Source organism: Mustela erminea, chromosome 1 (assembly GCF_009829155.1).
Source record: "Mustela erminea isolate mMusErm1 chromosome 1, mMusErm1.Pri, whole genome shotgun sequence".
NCBI classification, from domain to species: Eukaryota; Metazoa; Chordata; class Mammalia; order Carnivora; family Mustelidae; genus Mustela; species Mustela erminea.
In genome coordinates, this window is record NC_045614.1 from 55548018 (window position 1) to 55573860 (window position 25843).

At 40.5% G+C, this 25843-nt stretch overlaps 1 protein-coding gene across 1 annotated transcript; it reads right to left on the reverse strand.

The window, feature by feature from the left end:
• Window positions 1–214: 214 nt before the first annotated feature.
• On the reverse strand, window positions 215–25415 carry CCDC174 (coiled-coil domain containing 174). Its single transcript, XM_032311001.1, has 11 exons — window positions 25275–25415; window positions 22574–22678; window positions 21826–21926; window positions 16313–16371; window positions 13707–13884; window positions 10430–10525; window positions 9303–9445; window positions 8634–8728; window positions 4353–4485; window positions 2522–2668; window positions 215–850 (listed from the first exon to the last, which is right to left on the reverse strand). The coding sequence occupies exons 1-11, from the start codon at window positions 25314–25316 to the stop codon at window positions 552–554; spliced, it is 1398 nt and encodes a 465-aa protein (XP_032166892.1). The 5' UTR covers window positions 25317–25415; the 3' UTR covers window positions 215–551.
• Between the last annotated feature and the right edge of the window lie 428 nt (window positions 25416–25843).

Below are 25843 nucleotides of genomic sequence, written 5' to 3' on the forward strand. Positions count from 1 at the left end.
AATATTATTGCTTAATAGTCCACCAGCTTCAGGGTCTCCTTGGAGACTAGATTACTTTGCCCTGCACAGTGTTTCCTCATTTGCCACTTTGACAGGCAAACATGCCTCCTGACAGAAGCTCCATCAAGTGATATGGAAGCTGAATCCTTGGAAAAAAGAAAGCTGCATTCCTTGGAAAAAAGAAAGCTGCATGCCTGTATTTGCAAAAGGAAAGGAATGGAACCCTTAAATCAAATAAGCCAAGGAAATGGGTAGGAAACAGGATTACAAGCTCCTTAGGGTCATGTTATGACAGCTTACACATAAATCCAGAAGGACAGTTCTTCATATCAATCAGAAAGAAATGAACAGCCAAGTGGCCACAGAATTCCCACAGTACCATTCAGCTTCTTCTTTGCTGACAAATCCAACAAATCCAACAGAAGTCTGTATCCTCTAGGGAAAGAACAGGAGGAGAAAGATACAATTCAATCTTTAAAGTTGTATTTTCCCCAATTTGGGAGAAAAAGGCACCATCATAGTATAGACCCAAGCGAGAATGGTTTTGAAGTTCATGTCACTTGTTTATAATATGATATCATATCATCCAGAGTTTCAAAAGTGACTGTGGGGGCTTGTGGTGGGCTGCTGGGGGCAGGAGTGGATGATGTATGTGAAGAACTGGGGTCATGGCTCTGGCCAGAGCACTGTCCTGGATCACTCTGTGCAGGTGCGGATCTGTTCCATGTCTGGCTACCGAAGGTACCAGTTCTCTTTTGACCCACAAAATAATCTGATGGTGGAGCAAACTCAGGATCTCTTTCGGCCCGGAGATCTGCCTGCCTCTTCGACCAGTACCCGAAGGAAAATTCTAGTAAAAATAAAAGAGTATTATTAGAACTGATTACAGAATCAGCTGAACTTTTACCATTACTACTTTTCAATTATTATATATTAAAAGTCAACTCCCATTCTCTGGAGAATAAGGATAGCAATAACATAATACAAGGTCTATGTAATGCCTACAAAAATAAAAGGAAGCAGGCTAAGAAAAGGGAATGCTTACTACCAGATGGGGAATGATTCGAGGAAGGCTCTGTGGAGAAGGCTGGTAGGTTCTGGAAGTATTGCCAAAAAGGCACTAAAATTGTATTTCAGAGAGTAATCTAGAAAAATCAAACCTCAAAACATTTGCTTGACACAATGTAGGTACTTCACAATGAGACACAAACTTTGGCCTTTAGGGAGTTTTAGAAGACACAAAAAGACACTTGTCCAAATCTCATTTGGTATTTCAGCTCTGCTTCTAACAGTAGCACTAACCTAAGGCACTCACCTATTTGCCTATCTTTTACTTCAGTTGTGGATCTCACCAGCTCATATAGCATGAGTTAATGTACCATTCTTTTTTTTTTTTTTTTTAAGATTTTATTTTTTTTTTTAACAGAGAGAGCTCAAAAGTTGGCAGAGAGGCAGGCAGAGAGAGGGGGAAGCAGACTCCCTACTGAGCAGAAGTCTCAATCCCAGGACCCAGAGATCATGACCTGAGCCGAAGGCAAAGGCTTAACCCACTGAGCCACCCAGGTGCCCCTGCTAATATCCTAATCTAATGATCTCATTTGGAAAGACATAAATCATAGCCTCCAACAAGAAGCTGCTGTGGGCACCATGGTGTACTTACAGGAAATTTTGCATGACCCAACACAACCATATGCAAATCCAAATTAATACTGTGGCACACTGACTATTTTCAACTGAATGCAAAGGAGACTGCTAAAAAACAATCTGAGGGTTTTGAAGGGACGGGGGGTGGGAAGTTGAGTCAGCCTGGTGGTGGGTATTATGAAGGGAACATATTGCATGGAGCACTGGGTGTGGTGCATAAACAATAAATTCTGGTACACTGAAAAGAAATTAAAAAAATAAAATTTTTTTTAAAAAAAGAGACTGCTAAAAACACAGAGGACATTAAAATATCAAACCTTGTAAGATTTTTCAAAAGTGGCTCCTGAGAAAGGGCATTCCAAAACTGTAAAGGCACATGAGGGTAGCACAAATTTTAAAAAACTTCACCCAGGGGCACCTGGGTGGCTGAGTGGGTTAAAGCCTCTGCCTTCGGCTCAGGTGGTGATCCCAGGGTCCTGGGATCGAGCCCCACCCATCAGGCTCTCTGCTCGGCAGGGAACCTGCTTCCTCCTCTCTTTGCCTGCTTCTCCTGCCTACCTGTGATCTCTGTCTGTCAAATAAATAAATAAAATCTTTAAAAAAAAAAAAAAAACTTTACCCAGTGCTTCTAAAAAATTGTCCCTTTGAAATGATGTATTATAGACCCTGGTCTTTTATGATCACACTTTCTAGTGGCCCTGTTTACAAATAAGCTAGTGTCTGGGTCCTAAGAACTCAGGTGAAATTTCTGGAGAATTCCTTAAGCCTCGAGAGACCACAGAGACTCATGAGAATCATACTGAAATGAACCAGAAAAATCTTCTGAGCAAGGCCCATCACTGGAAGGATTTACACCTTGAAGCCCACACCCCTTTACCTTTTCCTCTGTCCCACTCTCGAACATGGGGCACTCCGGGCCTGGTATCCTTCCTCTCCTGAACAATGACTTCTACTTTGCTACTCTGGGCAGCAGTACGTGGAGTTGGCACAGCCTCTGGTTCTGGTGGCAAAGGTCCAATAACATCTGTTTTTTTGCAAGGGAATAACATTATTATAATAAAGCTTAAAGCTATTTAGAAAATAAACATTAAATAGAACATGATAATCTTGAGAGTAAAAGTAATAACCAGTGTTTAATGAGCACCTATCATGGCCCAGGCAGTGGACTCAGTATCTTGTATACAACAGTTCGTGTAATTCTTGTAATAACCCTAACAAAGTCAGTATTACTATTTTATAATGTAAAAGTAGTACTTCAGTAGTACTATTTTATAAATGAGGAAAATTAAGCTCAGAAATGCCACACAAGGAGAAAATGACAAGAGCCAGGATCCAAACCCAGGTTAGATGGATTTCAAAGTCTGTTTGACTCCCCAGACCAACTGAAGGACCAGAAATCCCTAATAACTCAACTGAAGAATCTCAGACAAAGCAAGGGGATTTAGGGTGATGAAGAGCTGAAGCATGGCAACAGGCTGCAGGCTAGTCACTTTGGTCAGATTTTTAAAGAAAATGGGTTTTTAAAAAACCACTGTGGTGGCACTTCACATGTTGTGGAAATGACAGATGTTTAGGAGTAGAGTAAAAATAGAGAAACAGTATGCAGTGCTTAACACGTTTCAGGGACCTAGCATCATATAAAATGGCACAGATGACTGCCCAATTCCTCAGTGTTTCTGGTCTCCTTTCAGAGCTAAACTGAAGCTGTGCTCAGAATCAAAAGATGGCCAGTGGCTTGGCACAGGTTTCTGTGAGGGCTGGAGTGGCTGGCATATGCCCCTGATACCCACACACCCCCTTCTTCCTTTTGGGAACATAAAAGCCCCTGTTTCAGTCCGGGGATGCAGCTGCCTCATTGACAGGCCATTCCCCAGCCCCTTATAGCTGCATTCAGGCCAGTGGGATGTAAATGTGTGGGTGGCATGTGCCTTTGATTCACATTCCTAAAGAAGCAGCTGGTTCCTATCCCCTTTTCCCCTTTCCTGGGGCTGGACTGTGAACAGGTGCCAGAGAGCAAGTTTCTGTCCTACAGGTAGAGCAACACTCTAGGAATGGCAGATGCAGGAAGAGAGGAGGAAGCTAGGACTGGGTGACCGTCTGGAGCAAGGCTACTACCTGCTTGGAAACCCACCACCTCTAAAGCATTAAAACAGAAAACAGACTTCCATCTTGTGTGAGCTAGTCCAGACAGCTTAGCCCCCAGACAAGGGTAACTCCCGCTGCAGGTAGCAAGCCAGCAGGAACACAGCAAGTAACAGTGTTTCCACTGTGACCTTTCATGAACTGTCCAGACTCAATACTTGTAAATTCTTTTATCTGATTTTGTGAATATACTTCTTCTTTAAAACAAATTAACATGTAATAAACAAAAAACATACAGCCATAGCAAAAGAAACGTGTGCACAACTAAACTTCATCTTAAAACATCTCTTCTCTAAGTCTCAGTTACTAAACCATGCCCATCCTCTGAAGTAACACAATGCCCTCTTTGTTAATACTTTTGTCTACAGAAAAAGTTTCTTTGGAGTGTCACCCGGCCCCACTCTGGTTATAAAAACCTACTCCTGGCAGTACCTCAGAGGTACTCTGCTTTAGCTTAGAGAATAAAATGAAATGGCTCATTTCCATAGCACCAGTCCTATTTGTTGAGACATCAATGGAACTAAAATTTTTCCTTTTGAAGGTCAGATACATGAACCATGATATACCTCTATTTTCTTCCTCTACTCCATCTTCTTTTGACTTTTTCATCTTTTTTTGTCGGAGTTTAGCAAGTCTTGCTTCTAACATTGCCTTTCGCTTTTCCTTTATGTTCTCTCGTTTTGTTCTCTGATCTGTTGTCTGAATACAAAAGAAAATGAGAACATTTACTGTAAGACAAATTCACAATATTTCTGCTTAAAGGGATAAAATAATTTATTTTAAAAACAGACTAATTAGGGCGCCTGGGTGGCTCAGTGGGTTAAGCCTCTGCCTTTGGCTCAGGTCCTGGTCTCGGGGTCCTAGGATCGAGCATCGGGCTCTCTGCTCGGCAGGGAGCCTGCTTCCTCCTCTCTCTCTCTGCCTGCTTCTCTGCCTACTTGTGATCTCTCTCTGTCAAATAAATAAATAAAATCTTAAAAAAAAAAAAACAGACTAATTAATTCATTTTTCATGCCACCTCTGGGAAGCTAGCCTTGAGATCTTCAAAACACAGAGGTCCTCTTATACAAGTCCTCTGGCGTGTTTTCTAAGTTTAGCGAGTGTTCACAGAGCATCCTGGAATCTTCACATTCAAGGAAACCAACAATTCTGTTCCACTCCTTAATCCCTTAAATAAATCCCTTAAATAACTCTCTATTTTCTAACCCAGGCCACTCCAAAAGTACCATATTTAAAACCAAATTTAAAACATCAAAGTTACATAAGTTACTTCTGAGCAGCTATAATTTTAAAGTCTGAAACACCAAAATAGAACAGCAATTACCTTCATGAAACTATAATAGCATACTGATAAATAATAGTGATAAAACTCTCACTATTTGCAGAAGACATGATATTATATATAGAAAACCTTAAAGATGCCACCCAAAAGCTATCAGAATAAACGGCTTCAGTAAAGATGCAGAGTACAGGGGCACCTGGGTGGCTGGCTCAGGTGGTTAGGGATCTGCCTTCAGCTCAGATCATGATCTCATGGTCCTTGGACATAGTCTCACGTCAGGCTCCCTGCTCAGTGGGGAGTCTGCTTCTCCCTTTCCCTCTGTCCCTCAGCCTGCTTGTCATCTTTTTCTCAAATAAATAAAAATTTTTTTAAAAAGTTACAGGGTACAAAATTAACATAAAAAATCAACACAAAATGTTGTGCTTCTATAGGCTAATAATAAACTATCAGAAAGAGAAATTAAGAAAACATTCCCATTACATCAGAAAGAATAAAATGCCTAGGAATAAATTTAACCAAGGGAAACTATAACACATTGACAAGAGAAACTGAAGACACATAGAACTGGAAAAATACAGCATGCTCATAGATTGGAAGAATTAATATTGATAAAATGTCCATATTACCCAAAGCAATCAAAAGATTCGATGCAATCTCTATCAGAATTGCAACAAATATTTTTCACAATGATAGAAAAAACAACCCTAATATTTATATGGAACCACAAAAGCCTTTGAAGAGCCAAAGCATTCTTGAGAAAGAAGAACAAAAATGGAAGGATCAAGCTGCCTGATTTTGAACTATATTACAAAGCTACAATAATCAAAACAGTATGATATTGGCATAAAAACAGAGACAGAGATCAGGAGAACACGAAAGGAAGCCCAGAAATAAACCCAAGCATATATGGTCAGTTAATTATGACAAAAGAGCCAGAAGTATGTAATGGGAAAAGGACAATCTCTTTAAATAAATTGTTGGGAAAACAGGATAGCCACATGCAAAAGAATGAAACTGGACCACTATCTTACGCCATACACAATAATTAACTCAAAATGGACTAAAGACTTGAACATAAGATCTGAAACTATCAAACTTCTTGAAGAAAACATAAGCAGTAAGCTCCTTAACATCAGTCTGGGCCATGATTTCTTGGATGTGACACCAAAAGTAAAGGCAACAAAAGCAAAAAATTAACATGTGGGATAACATCTAACTAAAAAGCTTCTGCCCAACAAAAGGAAACCATCAACAAAATGAAAAGACAACTTACTGAACGGGAGCAAATATCTGCAAATCATATTATCTGATAAGGGATTAATACCCAAAATATACTGAGAACTCATACAACACAGTACCCCCGACCCAAAAAAGGTGAGAAAAACTCACAAAAACCAATCCAATTAAAAAACAGGCAGATGGCAAAAACAAAACAAAAACCCAGATGACCTAAATAGACATTTTTCCAAAGAATACACACAGACGGCCAACAGACATATAAACAGATGAAGAACATCATTAATCATCAAGAAAATGCAAATCAAAATCACAGTGAGATATCAACCTCACACCTGTTAGAATGACTATTATCAAACAGACAGAAAATAACAAGTATTGACAAAGAGGTAGAAAAAAGGGAACCCTCATGCACTGTTGGTGGGAATGCAAACTGGGACAGTCACAACAGAAAACAGTATGGAGGTTCCTTAAAAAATTAGAATGGAACTACCATATGATCCAGCAATTCCACTTCTGCATATTTATTTGAAGAAAATGAAAACACTAATTTGAAAGATATCTGCACCCCCATGTTCACTGCAGAATTATAGCCAAGATATGGTAAAAACCTAAGTGTCCATCAATGATGAATAAAGGCATGTGTATTTGTGTATGTGTGTGTGTGTGTTTATATATATACATATATGTGGAACAGAATATCATTCAGCTATAAAAAAGAAGGGAAGTTTGCCATTTGAACAACATGGATGGACCTTGAGAGCATTATGCTAAGTGAAATAAGTCAGACAGGAAAAGATAAATACTATATGATCTCACTTATATATGGAATCTAACCTCCACACCCCCAAAAATCTCAAAACATAATCTTATAGATACAGAGAACAGACTGGCAGTTGACAGAACCAGTGGTGGGGGCGGGGTGGGGAATGGGCAAAATGAGTGAAGGGAATCAAAAGGTATTTAAACTTCCACTTATAAAATAAACAAGTCATGTGGATGTAATATAGAACATGGCAACCACAGTTAATAATACTTTAATGCAGGGGCGCCTGGGTGTCTCAGTGGGTTAAAGCCTCTGCCTTTGGCTCAGTTCATGGTCTCAGGGTCCTTGGATCAAGCCCTGCATTGGGCTCTCTGCTCAGCGGGGAGCTTCCTCCTCTCTCTGCCTGCCTCTCTGACTACTTGTAATTTCTATCAAATAAATAAATAAAATCTTTAAAAAAAAATACTGTAATGCATATTTGAGAATTGCCAGGAGAGTGGACCTTAAAAGTTCTCATTGAGAGAAAAAAAATTTTATACTATGCGGTGACGGATATTAACTTGACAAAGCAGTAATCATTTCCCAATAGACACAAATACTGAATAATTATGTCATACATCTGAAACTAATAAAATGTTATGTGTCAATTTTATTTCAATTAAAAAGTAGGGGCACCTGGGTGGCTCAGTGTGTTAAAGCCTCTGCCTTCAGCTTTGGGTCATGATCTCAGGGTCCTGCTCAGGGTCCTAGGATCGAGCCCCACACTTGAACTCTCTGCTCAGCGGGAAGCCTGCCTCCCCCCTTCTCTCTGCCTATCTCTCTGCCTACTTGTGATCTCTGCAAATAAATAAATAAAATCTTAAAAAAAAAAAAGTAATAATAAAGTATCTGGTCTATGGCTATAATCGTATTTATTAAATATCAGAAATATCAATCATTCGAAGTTTATTTGATGCACTTCTGTCCATCACTGCTCTGAATATTAACTATGAAATGAATATAGCATTTTTTATTTTTTAAGATTTTATTTATTTGTCAGAGAGAGAGATACCAAATACAAGCAGGAGAAGTAGCAGGCAGAAAAAGCAGCAGACTCCCTGCTGAGCAGGGAGCCCGAAGCAGGACTTGATCCCAGGAGTCTGGGATCATGACCTGAGCCGAAGGCAGACACTTAACTGACTGAGACACCCAGGCGTTCCTAAATATAACATTTCTTAAAAAAGAAAAAAAAAAAAAAGGCCATTCTGAGTACCAATTTAAAAAACAGATTGTGAGATCCCTGGGTGGCTCAGTCAGTTAAGCACCTGCCTTTGGCTCAGATCATAATCTCTGGGTCCTGGGACTGAGCCCCACATCAGGATCATTGCTCAGCAGAAGAGTCTGCTTTCCCCTCTCTGTCTGCCCCTCCACCCACCTGTTCTCATTCTCTCTCTCTCAAATAAATAAATCTTTAAAAACTGATTTAATTAAATAAATAAATACTAGGTTGTTTTTGTTATGTTGTCTAAAAAGAAACCAACTGCTCAAACACTTCTCAACATCAATTCTGAATTTAATTTTTACCTGTTCACGTAGCATCTCTAATGTTTTCATCTGCTTGCTTCTCAACTCTTTATCTCGAGCGAAAGCAAAATATCCAACACCAAGTTGCCGGGCCTCTGAAATAAGTCAAATTATTCAAAAGATTAGAGTTCCCTGATTAATGAATTAGACTCAGGCTAACTTTCCTACCAAAGCAAAAAGAAACACAGTGATGGGGTGACTGGGTGGATCACTGGGTTAAGCCTCTGCCTTCAGCTCAGGTCATGATCTCAGGGTCCTAGGATTGAGTCCCGTATCAGGATATCTGCTCAACAGGAGCCTGCTTCCCCATCTCTCTCTACCTGCTGCTCTGCCTACTTGTGATCTCTATCAAATAAATAAATAAATAAAATCTTAAAAAAAAAAAGGGAAAGAAACTCAATGATATCTAGCACAAGTTAGAAAAAAAAAAAAGCAGCTAAGCCAAAAAAATCTCCTCCTTGTGATTAATAGACCCTCTTTTAGAAAGAAATTTCCAATATGATTATTCTTTAGGCTATGAAGTGAACAAAGGGGATATTTTCAATTTCAAAATTGGAATCTTTTCTTTCTACATAAGAGCTGCTGCTTTATGAATATTTCCCTTTATGCTTACCATTAGTTCACGATTAAAAAAAAGAAAAGATTTAAAAAGCTGCAAGATGATCATACCATTTTCACGAATGTCTTCATAATGTATGGGTCCCATTGGCCTTTTCAAGGCCTCTCTTTCTTCTTCCTCCCATTGCTGGCGCTGAAGTTCTTTTCTCATATCTTCAGATAATAAGGTTTTCTCATTAGCAGGACTAACGAAACTAGTAATGGAAAAGAACAAAACTCTTTAGTTCAGAGACGTGAGACAGCAATGCTTCAGTTCAGTAGGATGGATCACAGACAAGCAACTCTAGTTGATAAAGAACACAGTTCCTTTCAGAAGTTTCTGACCCAATATCACTGGGAAATTACAAAGAAGGTTTTCACCTTTCTATAATCAAGCAGCCAACTTGTTACAAGAGCACACCAGGATCTTTTCTCAGCGTTTGAGACAAATCCATTTCCTTCCCATCCTGGCTCAGGGAAGGAGGAACCTGAGCCGCCTCTGCATAGTCACCTGCCCAGTACTGAGGAGGCTGCATAATGTTACAGCCCAGGCACACCTCACGGCCTCTGTCAGACAGCTCAGGGCTTCTTCATTTCCTTCCCTGCACTGAGCCCAGGCCTATCTGAACCTGAAGGATTTGGATACAGTGCACCTTCTCCCACCATTTTCCTCATAAAAACTGCCCTTGGTGAGGGGAATTTTATTCCCTGGAGCATAGGAGCAAGTTATCTCTTCGATGTGTCTTGGCCCCTGCAGAAAAAAATCTAGCTATCAGGCCCTTCAAAATACAAAAATGTACAAAGAAAAAGTTAATAGGCTAACAACCTCTCTGCTCCCACTAGGAACCTAGTATATATTCCTAAACACCTTTCTCCACAGAGGCAGGTTTGTTGGATTGGGTTTATTCTCTATTTTTCGTTCTGATATCCAACACCCCTCCAAGTAAACAGATAGAACTCCAACGCATCCATTTTAGTAGCCATACAGTATGGATGATCGACCACTCAGGTTGTCCCAAGTGCGGACTGTGTACGTACCTAGCCACAAAAGAGCACCTCAGTAGATATTTTTATATGTTAAGAAGAGAACCTCCTCATTGGACCATCAAAGATAATAAACTAAAAGCAGCCTCACTCAAAAACAATCCTCGTGTCTGCATTTCAGAACCCAGGCAAAGCCTCACATATCACATACTTACAGCCTCCCTTGAAGATTTTTATCCATTTCCAGCAAATCTGGCAAATCCTTTTTCATACAGCGCCGAGATCGCCCCAAAGAATCCACATAATCCACCCTGAAATAAAAGTGAAAACATGTGAAGGCGGCTTTGTACATGACATATGGTTCCTTAAGTTAGGGAGTTGGTGCACAGTAAAAAAATTAATGTAAGCCTCACTACCAAGAAAAACCCTCCACCTGAGAGACCATTACTACCGATAAGAAAATGCTTTTTAAAGTTTAAAGTTGACACACAATAAACTCATTATGCCCTTTATTAAACCCTAGGTTTAGAAACTGCAGAAAATGACTGATCATGTATATCTGATTTCAAAAATTAATAACCCATACAGACCCCTGCTGCAACATCTCAGAACTGACTTCAATCTGGTTTAGACAATTTCACATATTTTATTAGCATCAGAAAAACTGAGCTCTGTACCATTTTCAACGTGTTCATTTTCTCAGTCTTCCCAAATTTCACTTTTTATTCTTTTATTTCTTCTAATTGGTACATTTCTTTCCAATTAGAAATTTCTCAAGTCATGATATTTTGAGGACCCATTAATTAGAGGGAAGCAAAGCAACACGCATTTTGTACTGCAAAAGCATCTTAGCGGTGGGCCAGTCTATTATCTTTCACTCTCAGTTCCTCTTTCCTCATATTTGCCCAAACTAGACAGCCAAGGGAACCAGGCAGACGGCAAGGCAAAATGAAAGACCAACTTCCCACAACAGGAAATATGGACAGATTTTCATGGAAAACATTTTAATTGCACCATGATGCAACAGATTTTTTTTTTTATTGCTTAATTATGGGAAAGGAATTTCCCATTTCTGTGCTAAATACACAGAAAGGGGTCAGTACTGATAGTGCAGCTCAAGGTCAGAGTCTCACATATGTGGCTTTGCTTTTGTTGGCCATTTCTTTCCTCTTACACATGCTGATTCCAATTGTTAGCTCATGATTTGAAAACAATGTTGGAGAATCTATTACTATTGTCCTAACACTGCTTACCACAAGAAATAAAACCTCCAACTCTAGAAAGCAGTTTCATTCTTCCTCCCTACCCCCACTTTTTCTAATGAACCGAAAAAGAAAATCATCTAGCCAGATGGTCTGAGTAATTATTTACAATATTTTTTGCAGCAAGATTTTCCACCACCTGGAACTTAACTACCAAAAGGATTTTACAACTAGTTACAATTCTGGAGCTTAATTTAAAAACAAAAAAAGCGTTAGAACTGCTTGCAGTGCGTCTTCCTTCACCATATGGTGGCATGTGACACCTTCAATTGCCCTCCAAACTCTTCAAATCACTGACAAATTGCTTGTAATCACACGGCATTAGTAAGGGGGAAAAAAAAACATTAAACCTTTCAGAGGAGATGAGATTTCTGCTATGAAAAGCAATCATAGGCTATTCTGTTTCTGGAGAAGGTCTCTAAAATGTACAGATCCCATCAAAACAGAAGTGGCAAGACAGTAGTCAGCAAGTGCTCTGTGTAATCAGCAATCACGGAGCAAGCCCCAGGGAAACAATTACTTGAGGTACAAGAATAATAAAGGACGACTCAGAGTCATGTCATCTTCAATGAGCTCCAAGGGGGGAAGTTATGGCACATGCCCATGAAACACTTCCTAAAAATAGCAGGATGGATGTGAAAAGGATCCAAAGTTTGTCTCAAATCTTTTTCTGGTAATGAGGCTAGCTGTGTGCCAGTACTAAAGAAGAGGTAAGACCCAAAGGAACTGGAAGCGCATCTAAGCGCTACCAGGGTCCGGGTGAGGGAGAATTCACTCACATGAAAACAAAGAGGAAAAGCATCAGTGGGAGCGACTGCATTGTACGTGCTTCTCTTTGGGTTGCTTGTAGCAAGTATGCAGCCAGAAGACCTCGCCCCAAGATAAATTTTTAGAAAGCAGCTAAGCAAATACCTGTTCTATCCCAATGTGAATGTTATCTCTGGGCCACTGGGGACACCCCGGGTATTACAAAGATGCGAGGTCCCTGTGATCCTCAGCAGCTGGCACTGCTCTCACACTCAGAACCCACCCCTGCCAGCAGGGCCAATGGCTGACCAAAGGTCAAATGCTGCAAACCATCCTAATACAGTTCCTAATAAAGACCCCAATAATGAGGCTATCTGAGCCTGGAAGGGAAGACGGGTAAGGCTCTGCACAGGCAGTAGGGTGGGCAGGCAGGGTTAGTACCAGTCTTACAGTGTTAAGAAGAGAAAATTCCCTTCGGATGATTTCATTCTGGTCTCTTATTGATGTATCAGTCTCATAAAGAAAAGACAAGTTTGGCTTCCCCATCATTCACCTACATGTAGATAAAATTCAGGATAATTTCAACAAAAATTTACCAAATGCCCGCTTATTCCCCACAGAAAGCAGTTTCTTGGGCAGCTCAGAATACGCTTGACTTCCTGAAGGGAGTTGAAGGCAACATAATCACCTGTTTTACAGGTGAGGAAACCGAGCCTCAGCAAGGATGGAACTTGATCATGGTCAAGTGGTCATGTTACCACGGAAAGATGGAGCCAGTGTTACACAGGTCCAAGGTCCCCAGTGCCTATACCACGCTGCCAGATAATGTCCCAGTCACAGGTAAGGTTTACTGGACCAGCTCTGTCTGCCTCTTTTCTATGGAAATGAACATCACCACCAGCTAGACAGTGACTCATCATGTCTGAATAATGGCATGGGCAACCTGGGTAACAAAAGAACATGCTTCTGTCTAAACAACTCTTCCATGCCAATGAAACAGGTGTATTAATGCCTTTTATACTTGGCTATCTTGTGATTACTTCTTCTTCAGAGTTACTATTTCTGCATCTGTAAATCCAATCTTAAAAGAAAGAAAACTGGGGAACAATAAGGAAAAATGGTTTGACAACATCCAAACAAATACACTTTTGGAAAATAAATACAAGTCGGGGTGCCTAACTGGCTCGTCGATAGAGCAAGGGACTCTTCATCTTGGGGTTGTGAGTTTGAGCCTCATGTTGGGTGTACAGACTACTTAAAAAAAAAAAAAAAAAAGCGTGGTTGGGCTATGGACACAGGGGAAGGTATGTGCTATAGTGAGTGCTGTGAAGTGTGTAAACCTGGCGATTCACAGACCTGTACCCCTGGGGCTAATAATACATTATATGTTAATAAAAAAAATTTTTTTAATTAAAAAAAAGAAAAAAAGGTAAACACAAGTCTGAGAATGTTAACATGACCAAACTGTGTCATTATCACCAACCATTCTTCACTGGGGTCCTGGGGAGGAGGTATATCTTTTTCAGAAAGATTTTCTTCATCATCATCTCTTTCTGCTGCCTTTCTAGAATCTCTATTGGCACCAAACACCTCCATTTCTTTGTGTTTATCTATGATCTTCTGTGTGAAATCCACAAGGTACAAATCTTCCACTTCTTCATCTAAGACAGAAAAATCAATTTTCAGATTTTATTTTTTGAAGATTTTATTTATTTATTTGACAGAGAGAGACACAGTGAGAGAGGGAACACAAGCCAGGGGAGTGAGAGAGGGAGAAGCAGACCCCCCGCCCAGCAGGGAACCCAATGCAGGACTCCACCCCAGGACCTTGGGATCATGACCTGAGCTGAAGGCAGTCACTTAATGACTGAGCCACCCAGGTGCCCCAATTTTTAGATTTTTGACATTCTTTTCAAAGCAGATGGAACTGCTATGAAGTGGTCACAGTCACCACTGGGCAGCTAGCCCTGGACAGTTCACTAGTGGATGCATTCACTACCTCCTCCTCCCCCTGAACACTTCAAAGACACAGAGCCATCACGGACCTGACGGGGAAGCGGCAAACAGGCCATCAGAAACACAGACCACACAAAAAATTCTTACAAGTGCTTAAAGTCTTCTGTTGACCCATCAACAGGATGAGTGAGCAATACGGTCTCAGAATGCAATTTTAAGATCAAACCATTTATCTCAAGAGACCTGTCCACCCAGTGACATGTCGATGCAGAACTACAGTGATCAGTTGCCGGACCGGAGCAACAGACCTTTGTTGCTATGTATTCCTCCCCCAAGGGGCTACCTTACTTAACCCTAATTACACTGCGGTGGTATGGTGTTTTAAGCATCACTGTATAGGGTAAACAAAGTCATCTGAATTATTTTCAACCCAACGAACAGCACCTTCAGGCAAGGCATGGTGCCAGGATCTGCAGGGCACACAGAAACGTGTGGCTTGTGACCTGCCTGAGCTAATACACTGGAAGTTAAATAACACTCCATGACTTTAATTTAGCCCAGGACAGTTGACGTACTCACAGTAAGGCTGATGTGAAGTGTCACTACGCTGGATTTTATAGAGCTGCTCCAGTTTTTCTGAGGACTATATTGTGCTGTACGGGGCAGATACTATCCTAGTATCTGGTGTTAAGCCCCAGCATACAGGGGAGAATAACTGAGGCTCAAAACTCAACTTGCCCAAACACACAGGGACACTATGCCCATCATAAGATAAGCCTGCTGTTTCGGACCACATCCCCACATCCACAGGCCTTTGGACCTGGTCTCTAGAGTAACAGTACAAGTGAAGTCTGAATCAAAAGTAAAAGATTTAAAAAAAAAAAAAAAAAAAAAGTAAAAGATTTTAATTTTTCTTAAAGCCACAACATAACTCACATGACAAAGAGATGTACTTTCCCAGAGCAGAGTTGTAAGACCACATAATAGTGAGGCCTCCTGGTTAACCGACACCCTGCTGCTTCTTAAGGAAGAAGACAGGGCCCCTCTGCTGTACCCTAGCTTTAAGAGTGCCTGATTCTCCCACACGGGGCTTAAGTGCCATGCAGGGTACATGCCTCTGCCATCCGGGAAGAGGGAGTTTGGCTGTATGGGTAGCCAACGACCAGGTTTCCAGCCCTGCCTCTCCTGCTGCCCCACTGCCCCCTTTTCCAGCTCATTGGGCCTAGTCACACTAGTCCATCCTGCCAACACTGGCCCTCTCCTCCCTCTGCAGATCTGCTCTCACCACTCTCCCCCGGCAGAATCCTTTCTCCAGCTATTCAAAGCCTTTAAGACCCTATCAGAGCCTACCTTCTCCCTAAGAACTTCCCCAAGTGCCTTTTGGCAATAAAATACACACTGCCTTGTAAAATCTCTTCTACTGGGGTGCCTAACTGGCTCAGTCGGTTACGTGTCTGCTTTCAGCTCAGGTCATGATCCCAGAGTCCTGGGATCAAGCCCCACATCGGTCCCCCTGCTTGGCAGGGAGTCTGCTTCTCCCTCTGCTCGTCCCACTCTCTCTCTCTCTCTCTGTCAAATAAAAGAAAATAAAATTTTAAAAAAATAAAAAATAAAAAAAATAAAATCTCTTTACTCCTATCTAAATGTAGACTGGGTTTTACTTTTCTGGACAGTATGAGGAAAGGGGGATCTTTTTATTATTTTAGAAGCAATTACAGGCACATCACAGAAAAAACAAAAAACAGAGAAAAGGAAAGATAACTTCAACACCCTGTATACCCATAACTCCTCCAAATCTTTTTTTTAACATAGCTATAATAGTTTATAATGGTAGTCTCTTTGGACCTTGTTTCCTACCTTTCTTTTGCACCACTGGCCTCCATTGATGATGACCCCCTTAAGGGCAGAGGCAGAGAATCTTGTTTGTTCCCTCAGAGCACTTAACATAGCCTGGTACACGCTGGGCAATCAGCAATTATTGCAGATTTTCTGGTCTCGCCAGCACAGGAAGTAATCTGTATTATTCCTTAAATTTCCTCCCCGTTCTTATGGTTATTTTAACAAATAACAAAATATTACAGGGCTGTATGAGTTACAGAAAATAGAGAAGTATAAATAAATTATTGTATTTACCTATAAAGTCTCCTTTAGTCATTTTTTCATATAATTTGGCCTTTTCTTCCAATTTCTCCCTAGAAGAAAAAAAAGACAAGTATTAGAAATGGTCCAACACCTGCCATTCCTGCTAATCCTGTCTGACTGTGATGCCCTGCACCAGAGAAACCCAGTCTGATGGTGCGGCAGCTGTAACTTGAGCTGACCGCTCCACCTTAAGGGGATCCTCAGATCCAGTGACACCTGATTTGCCAACTAAATGTCAGGCCCATGTTTCTGTTATTCATGACTGTATCCCAGGGCCTAAAACAATGTCTGGCACAAGTTCTCAATCAGTACCTGAAAATAAATAATGAAGTAAGATTCCAGATGCAAATGAAAAGTGCAACCTGAATTAAATACCAAAAAAAAAAAGGAGATATTTAAACAAAAACATTTTCTATATACAACCTTCTAGACAGATCACCAAATTCAATGTAAACTCTTTGCATTACTGTTTCAGACAAGGGTCCCTGATCATCTATGGCTTATTAGGCTTCTCTAAGGGGGCTAAAGACCAACTTCTTATAAGTCTCTTAAAAATACAATACCTGACAAATGAGTGATCTGATGGGGCACGTGCACCCGAATGTTTATAGAAGCAATGTCCACAATAGCCAAACTATGGAAAAAGCCCAAATGTCCATCAGATGAATGGATAAAGAAGATGTGGTATATATACACAATGGAATACTATGCAGGCATCAAAAGAAATGAAATCTTGCTGTTTGCAATGACATGGATGAAACTAGAGGGTTATTACGCTAAGCAAAATAAGTCAATCAGAGAGAGACAATTACCATATGATCTCACTCATGGGTGGAATTTAAGAAATAAAACACAATCATAGAAAAGAGAGGAAAAAATAAAACAAGAGGGGTGCCTGGGTGGCTCAGTGGGTTGGGCCTCTGCCTTCGGCTCAGGTCGTGATCTCAGGGTCCTGGGATCAAGCCCTGCATAGGGCTCCCTCCTTGGCGGGAGGCCTGCTTCCCCTTCTCTCTCTCTGCCTGCCTCTCTGCCTACTTGTGATCTCTCTCTGTCAAATATAAATAAAATCCTTAAAAAAAAAAAAAAAAAAAGACAAAACCAGAGAGGGAGACAAACCATGAGAGACTCAATCATAAGAAACAAACTGAGGGTTGCTGGAGGGGAGGGGGATAGATGGATGGTGTAACTGGGTGATGGAGGGCATGTGATGTAATGAGCACTGGGTATTATACAAGACTGGTGAATGACAGACCTGTCCCTCTGAAACCAATAATACATTATATGTAAATTAATTGAATTTAAATTAAAGAATGTTATATATATATATATATATGAGATATCTGTTTTATACAGAGCATGAATAATTTATTCAAGACACATAGCTAATAAAAAACAAACATCAGCCCCTGGTATTTCAATAAAGCCGCCTCTCTGCTCATGTTAATTCTGGTGACATTTATTTTTTAGTGGACACAGACTAAGACAGCTGGCAATTCTTTATTCTAGAAATACTTAATGATGGTAAAGAGAAGTCCCAAAAAGGTCACCTGAGCTTTTGCTTGTGAGGAATCACACTTAATCACAATGGAAAACTCCATTTCTTTTTCTTTACTCTTAAAGATTTTATTTATTTGACAGGGAGAGAGATCACAAGTAGGCACAGAGGCAGGCAGAGTGAGGGGGAAGCAGGTTCCCTGCTGAGCAGAGAGCCCAACGTGGGGCTCCATCCCAGGACCCTGAGATCATGACCTGAGCTGAAGGCAGAGGCTTAACCCATTGAGCCACCCAGGCGCCCCGGAAAATTTCATTTCTAATGGCATTCTGAGACAATAAAGTCCCTTGGTCACAGAGCTATGTGCTCTGGAACAAATTACTTCAAATTACTTCACCTTTCTTGTAGTCCCAATTCCTAAATCTGGAATAGATGAAAAAAAAAAACACCACTGCCTCTTAGGATTATCATGGAGAGTACCCAGACCACACACGAAAGCATGCCGTCAGTTATGTCATCTCCTTCTCTGCCATCTGGGTCAGAAAGAGTCCTCTCCCATTTTGCACATTCATTCAACAAGTACTGCTTCCATGCCTCCTTCCTTCCCCACGCTCACATAGTTCTTCTTATAGAAGGGGAGAAGGACAATAATAAATCAATGAGAATGAGGATTTTGGAGAAGGGCTGAGAAGGGGAGGAAATAAAAGCAGCTGTCACCACCGGAGGCCCTTCAACTTCCAAAAGGTTAACTTGCCCTACATCAGGGGGACTTACTGTAATAACCTGTGTAGAATCTTACTGTTTCCATGAAAATAACACTTTAATTAAAAAACAAAACACACAGAGCAGGCATCAGAACAGAGTAACCGGTGGACACTAGAAAAGGTAGCCGGGGGAAACCTCTTTGAAGGTGACATTTGAGCTAAGGCCTAGAGAGCAAGAAGTCCACCATGACAGGATCTTGGGAAGAAAGCAAGTGAGGCAGAGTAAAGAGGAGGTGGGAATGAGCTCAATATGTTCAAGCAGAGACCAGAGCTGTGGAGGATGCTGAGCACAGGAGAGAGGGGCACAAAATAAGGACAGAGAAAGGCAGGTACATCAACATGTGAGAAAGGATATGGAGTCTGGATACAGTAACAGAATATGGCAGGAGAGTCTACAAGTGAGTAATGTAGATCAAGGAAGATGTCCTGAGAAATGGCCACTGGATTTAGTAGATGAGGAAGTAATTAGAGACTTCAAAGAAAAATTTCTTCAGTAAGATGGAATTCAGAGGGCAAGAGTATGGAATACTTATCTGGAATCACTATGTGCCAGACACTATGTATCTCCTTTAATCCCCTCAAGAGCTCCATAAGCTGAGAAGACACCACCTCACTTCATAGATAAGAAAAGTCTCAATGGAGAAGTAACTTGCCTAAGGCCTTATACCTTTCTGGAACTGCCCCTGTCTGTTCTGAGCTCTGGGAGACTCAGAAATCCTGCCAACCAAGGAAAGACTTGACCCCTCACAAGTGCAGAGAAGCCAAAGTATTATATTAACAGGTCACTGGACAGAAAAAAATCATAGCAAAGTATCTGGGAAAACATTTACCAATGTATAAATGAAACTTTACCCTTCAACAAATTAGATTTCTGAGAATATGTCCAGGAGGTGAGACAGATGTCTCAAAAATTAATATACCCCAAGTCTGCTGGGAATAGTTCAATGCAAAGAAAAACAGTGTCCCAAATGTGCTAATATTCTCTTTTTTTCAGACCCAGAAGAGTTGAGCAACCTTAGTGACCACTGTTTGCAACTGCACTTTTTATTATGCAATAAATCAAAAGCACATGAGTCATGAAAGACATTAAAACTTGGGATTCTCAGGGTGCCTGGGTGGCTCAGTGGGTTAAACGTCTGCCTTCGGCTCAGGTCATCTCAGGGTCCTCGGATCAAGCCCCGTATCAGGCTCTCTGCTCAGCAGGGAGCCTGCTTCCCCCCCCCCCCCCCCTGCCGCTCTGCCTACTTATGATCTTTCTATCAAATAAATAAGTTAAATTAAATTAAAAAAAAGAAGAACAAAGACGATCATTTCATTAAAAAAAAAAAACTTGGGATTCTCTCTAAATCTAGGGTGACACTGCAAATAAGGGAGAGTTCTTCTTTACAGAGGAATGCCAGTTAATAAATGGAATGAAAATAAAGAAAAAGATGGAATTAAAGAATTAGAAAAATCATCACTTAGAAATCACCAATATAATAACTATGTGGAAATATGTTGGTGAACAAGATATTCATAATCTCAGTTTCCCTCCTTAGATTATTAATTACAAATGGGGAAGAGCACCTTTACAGTGGAAAAATCTAGCAGGCCTTTCTTAACCAAGTGATCAACCTTCACCACCAATAACAACTCAAACTGACACTGTGAGTCTCCTACTGTGATCCAATAGGAAGAACACATCATATACATTTTATTCTTTTTTTTTTTTTAAAGATTTTATTTATTTATTTGACAGAGAGAAATCACAAGTAGTTGGAGAGGCAGGCAGAGAGAGAGAGAGAGGAGGAAGCAGGCTCCCTGCTGAGCAGAGAGCCCCATGCGGGACTCGATCCCAGGACCCTGAGATCATGACCTGAGCCGAAGGCAGAGGCTTAACCCACTGAGCCACCCAGGCGCCCATATACATTTTATTCTTAACCAAAAACAGTTAACGTGACTGTAATCATACACTGCAGAGCAACAGGTCTGGACTCTTCAAGAACAGCAATGGGATAACAGACAACAAAAAGGCCTGGGAATTAGTCTAGATTAAAGGAGACTAAAGAAATACACCATCCGGGCTGCTTGGCTGGCTTAGTTGGAGGTGTGTACAATTCTTGATCTCAGGGTTGTGAGTTTGAGCCCCACGTCAGGTCTAGAGATTACTCAAGAAAAACATAAATTAACTTAAAAAAAAAAAGAAACTTGTGCTATAAACAAAATTTCTCCCCCTTAAAAGAGTAAAATAAAGAAAAATATGAAAACTAAATGCAATGTGCAATCTTTGAATTCTGGATTAAATTGAAAAACAAAACAAAACTATGAAGGACTTAACTGTACCAGGATAACTGGTGAACTCTGCCTATATACCATAAAATAGATAATATTATTTTATTAGTATTAAATTTCACGGGTATGATAGCATTATTATAGTGATGTAGGACAACATCCTTGTTCTTGGGAGATATATACTGAAATCTTTTGAGGCAAAGTATCATGATGTTTACCAAAGTTTCTCTACGTACACATACACCAAGGCAGGGGAGAGAGAGAGAAGCAAAAACAAACGTGGAAAAACATTAATTGGTGAACTTAGGTAAAGAATATTAGAAGAGGGGCGCCTGGGTGGCTCAGTGGGTTAAGCCGCTGCCTTCGGCTCAGGTCATGATCTCAGGGTCCTGGAATCGAGCCCCGCATCGGGCTCTCTGCTCCGCAGGGAGCCTGCTTCCCTCTCTCTCTCTCTCTCTCTCTCTCTGTCTGCCTCTCTGCCTACTTGTGATCTTTGTCTGTCAAATAAATAAATAAAATCTTTAAAAAAAAAAAAAAAAAAAGAATATTAGAAGATTCACTGTGCTCTTCTTTCAACTATTTTGTTGTTTCCAAGTTTTTCAAAATAAAAAGGGGGATAATTTAGTTTCTAAATGCTACTGTAATATTCCCTAGTAGCCCAGAACCACACCACTATGTGGACACTTCTTAAACACTTGATGACCATCTTAGTGCCCATTAAAGGCTCAAAGTGGGAGCCTTGAAAACTTGATGATGAAAACTTGTTTCATCTTTCAGACTGAGGTTATGTCTTCTCTTAAGACTACAAATACATCTGCAAATTATATTATTTTCAGTGTCTATTTTATATTTATAGAGCATATGGCTGAAAAAATGACAAAATTAAAACTGTTAACCCAGAAGTGTAAAAGTGGAACTCTCACTTCTCTGCTTGGGTAGCCCCAGAGGCAACTATAGTTAGCACAGCTTAACTTTACCTTGCTTTGTCTAAAGTCTTCTGTTCCTCGATCTTCTGTTCTGTATCCTTCTCAGCTCGATTTGAAACTCCTGCATTCTGTTTGCTCCAGATACTGGGTTTCTGCAGCATATTTATTTAAAAAGACAAAACAGAACCAAGTGATTGCAAAAAAAATCTCTACTTACGCATCAGAAGAAAAACAGATTAACCTTACGAATCTATGAAGAAAACTAGATATGAGAGCCAACCTTTGTCATGCAGACAAACTATACAAGGAAAAGCTAGTGCTGAAAAAAAAAAGCCCTAAATTATATAAAGAATTCCTTTACACGACTACAGAATTACTTATCTCTTATCTCCTGAATGATTACACTTAATTCGATAGATTAATAGAAGTGATAAATACCATAACCTAGTCACAACTCTTAAAGACCCTGATATTTTCTGCTATATTACTGTATCATCCAATTGCTTATATGTTTGTATTAATAATACCTATACAGCTGATCTTTCCTAAGAATGTACACAAACCACTAATTAAAACACGCACTCTTGCAAAAGAAGTGCTGTGTAATTACAGTATTATAATGTGCTTTTAAATGCTCTAATTTCTATTTTAATATAAAACATTTTATGCAGATGTTCAGCTACCAGGGATTTTCTCTTAATTTTTATATGTAGCAGAGAAGGACATTTTCAAAAAACCTAGGTATGGTATAATTTCCCCATGTTTGGAATTAATGGAGATAACCAGATCTTATTTTTACCTTATTAGTTGTTTTTGGTTTTCCCAAAACTCCGGAATCTTTTAGAAGTTTTTCTTGTTTGAATTCTTCTTGTTTTCGGAAGAGTTCAGCCTTAAGGTCTACCAACTAGAATAAAACCAATGAGCAAACATTTAGTTAATTCTAATGAGTGACTAGATTTCCAAATTATTCTAATTCTCAAAGCAAAATTTAAAGTTCCTATAAATGCACAAAAATGGATACAAAATTAAATGTCTCTGAATGAATAATCCAGTACAAAATAAAACCAAGTCCTACAGCATTCCAGTTCTCTTGGTAATATATTTCTACCCTAACCTTCAATACTGGGCTAAGGGGAAGGTGATTAAGCAAAGTAAATGAAGTCTTCACTTGTTAGATTCAGACTGAACTAATAACTTTAAGGGGCACCTGTGTGGCTCAGTCGGTTAAACAGCTGCCTTCGGCTCAGGTTATAATCCCAGGGTCCTGGGATCGAGTCCCACATCAGGTTCCTTGCTCAGCGGGAAGCCTGCTGTTCCTCCTGCTTGTGCTTTCTCTCTGACAAATAAATTATTTTAAAAAAATGAACTAACAATTTAAAATACCTTCTCCATGCCTGACATTTTACTTGGCTTTTTTATACTGTAACCTCATTTAATCATCACAATTTATTATTTCTGCAGAAAAATATCTTTGTTCATCAACTATCTGAGCACTAAAGAGCAGGATACAAACATGAAATACACACTCCCATGCCTCAAAGAGTTACAACCTAATTTTTAAAAAAAAAAAAAAAGGTAACTTATAATATCAGTAAAATGTAATAAATGACTTTAAGAGTGAAAGAAAACAGGGACACCTGACTGGCTCAGTGGGTGAAGCATGAGACTCTTGATCTTGGGTTGTGAGTTCCAGCCTCACATTGTATGTAGAGATTACTTAAAAATAAAATCTTTAAAAAGGGGTGGTGGTGGAATAAAAAGCACAGAAGTTCAGCTACAGGGGCATTTCCTTCTGTCCACAGTGATCAGAGACAGCCTTGAGCCGAGCTTTAAACGATAGGCAATGGGAGTGTGACTGGCTCAGTCAGAAGAGAGTACAACTCCTAGATCTCAGGGTATGAGTTTGAGGCCGATGTTGGGTGTAGAGATTACTTAAATAAATAAACTTTTAAAAAAAACATCGGCAAGATTTCAACAGTTAGAAATAAAGTGGACTGAGTGAATGAGAAGAGCTCCAGGTTTATGTATGTTCTGGAAACTCTAAGTTTGGTTGAATCACTGGGTTCAAAAACAGGAAAGAACAGGGCTCCTGGGTGAATATCCATGCCTACCTCTCACTTATACCTATCACCACTGTCTACTCTGCAAAGAAATACAAAATGCCAGTTCCTTTTTTAAAGGTCCGGATACAGCTCCCTATAAATCAGATACTTATAGAACCCAGCATCACAGACTGACTTTTAAGGGAAATCAAAATGACTGAGTTCAATGATTTCTATTTTGGAAGACACCAATTTAAAAGCAGCCTTGGCAGAGATTTAATAATGCTAAGGGCAGTTTCATCCTAAGACCTAATACCCTAAGTTTCTAAACACAACAACTTTGGTTCCTTCTTCTGAGCCTTCTTAACTGCAACAATTTTATAGCCACACATTTTCCTCTTCTATGACCACTTTTGAGTTTTAAAAGGAAGATGCTCTGAAAACTGTCCATTTCCAGATGGCATTTCTACGATGGCTATTGCTTATTTTAACCTGACAGATAGAATAACCTTAATATTTACAGCTTTTTGGTTCCTTATGCTGAACCATAATAACTAGTACTAATTTTCAATATGAGACTAGAAAAAGAGATCCGAATATTGGGACACGTAGTAGTTTTCCTTTGCACTCCTTTTGCATCCTAATACTTTGCAGTAAACTGAAGATTAAATCAAATATAAGGCAATTTGCTCTGATGTAACAGAAAAGGCAATAGCTTTGATGAGGAACAGCCTGAGTGCACCAGTTCTATCTCTAAGAATTCTGTATGTAAGCTGGGAATAGCCACCTCCTTTACTGGGCCTCAAATTTATCAGCTATAAAACACGGTTACTAATAGCACCTACTCCCTAATGCAGTTGGGAGAATTCAGTGAGATAGTGCACAGAAACGTACTCGAGCAGGTTTTCTCCCTAGAAGTAACTAATTTAACAAAAACTGCTTACATCCTGCTAGACCTTACAACCCGCAGGCACTGCAACCTATGGGTGCATTCACACTGTTTAGCTCCTGGTCGGGACGCTGGGCGCTCTCGGATCCCCGGGAATAAGTCACCCTCCCTCATGTTCTGGGAGGCCCCTTCTAGTCCGTGGAGTGGAAAGGAAACGAGGAAGGCGGTTTGTGTCTGTACAGCAAGCACAGAGGGAGACAGGACTGGCAAGGAGGCCTGGCCGGGTTGCCGCAGGGGGAAGGCAGGGACACTCAAACAGGAAAAGACACCAGGTTCAGGTCTGTATCTAAAGAGGGAATCCTGCTCCTGTATCCGAGGGGAGAAGCCAAGTACCGCGTAGTGTAAGTAAGAAAGTCGGCCCGAGTCCCCATCCGAGAAAAGCCAGGTCCGGGTTCCTGTTTGAGGGAAGGCCAGGTCTGGGTCTCCCGAGTGAAGAAACAAGGTCGAGATTCTTGTCTACTGGAGATGAGAACTCGGAGCCCCGTAGCATCACCTGTACCCGCACTCACCGAGGAGGCCGTAACATCCAAAGGCTTTTTCCTCCGGTCCATTCTGCCGCCAGCGTGTCTCAGCAAAAAGCTGGACCCGGCAATGTCTCCCGCAGGCCTCAAATGCCTGCGTTCCGCACAACCGGAAGAGTCTGTAATAATAGCGACGATAAGTATGCGACACCGGCGCCATCTTGGAAAGGTCAGATGTTGTGCGTATTGCACCTGCCACCATTTTGAGAGAGTCAAAGAATGGCCAGTGTTAAGGCCATCTTGAAGAAAGAGAAAGGATAACAAGAGTTAGTGTTGGCGCCATCTTGAGAAGGGCGAATGCCGCTTTCGAGCAATGGGCGCCATCTTGAGTGGGGCGGATTTTGGTGTTGGGGTGGCGCCATCTTGGGGAGGGCGTAGTGACCACAAATATTCTTCGTGGTGAAAAGAAAGGCGGGTTGGTAGGACTGGAAAGATCTAAATGCCTTTAGAAGACCTGCAGTATGACTGGCACTGTCTGGTGCTTCTCACAGGTTAACTTATCTAGTTCTCACAAGAACCATATGTGATTATATTATATAAGATTATTATATTACTCT

Excerpts from the sequence above, each read along its gene's own strand:
- CCDC174 (XM_032311001.1), bottom strand. The coding sequence starts at position 25,316 with ATGGACCGGAGGAAAAAGCCTTTGGATGTTACGGCCTCCTCG. Across the intron at positions 21,927-22,573 it reads AACCAAAAACAACTAATAAG|AAACCCAGTATCTGGAGCAA; the intron begins GTAAAAATAAGA and ends AATATGCTGCAG. Across the intron at positions 13,885-16,312 it reads GACTAAAGGAGACTTTATAG|ATGAAGAAGTGGAAGATTTG; the intron begins GTAAATACAATA and ends TTTCTGTCTTAG.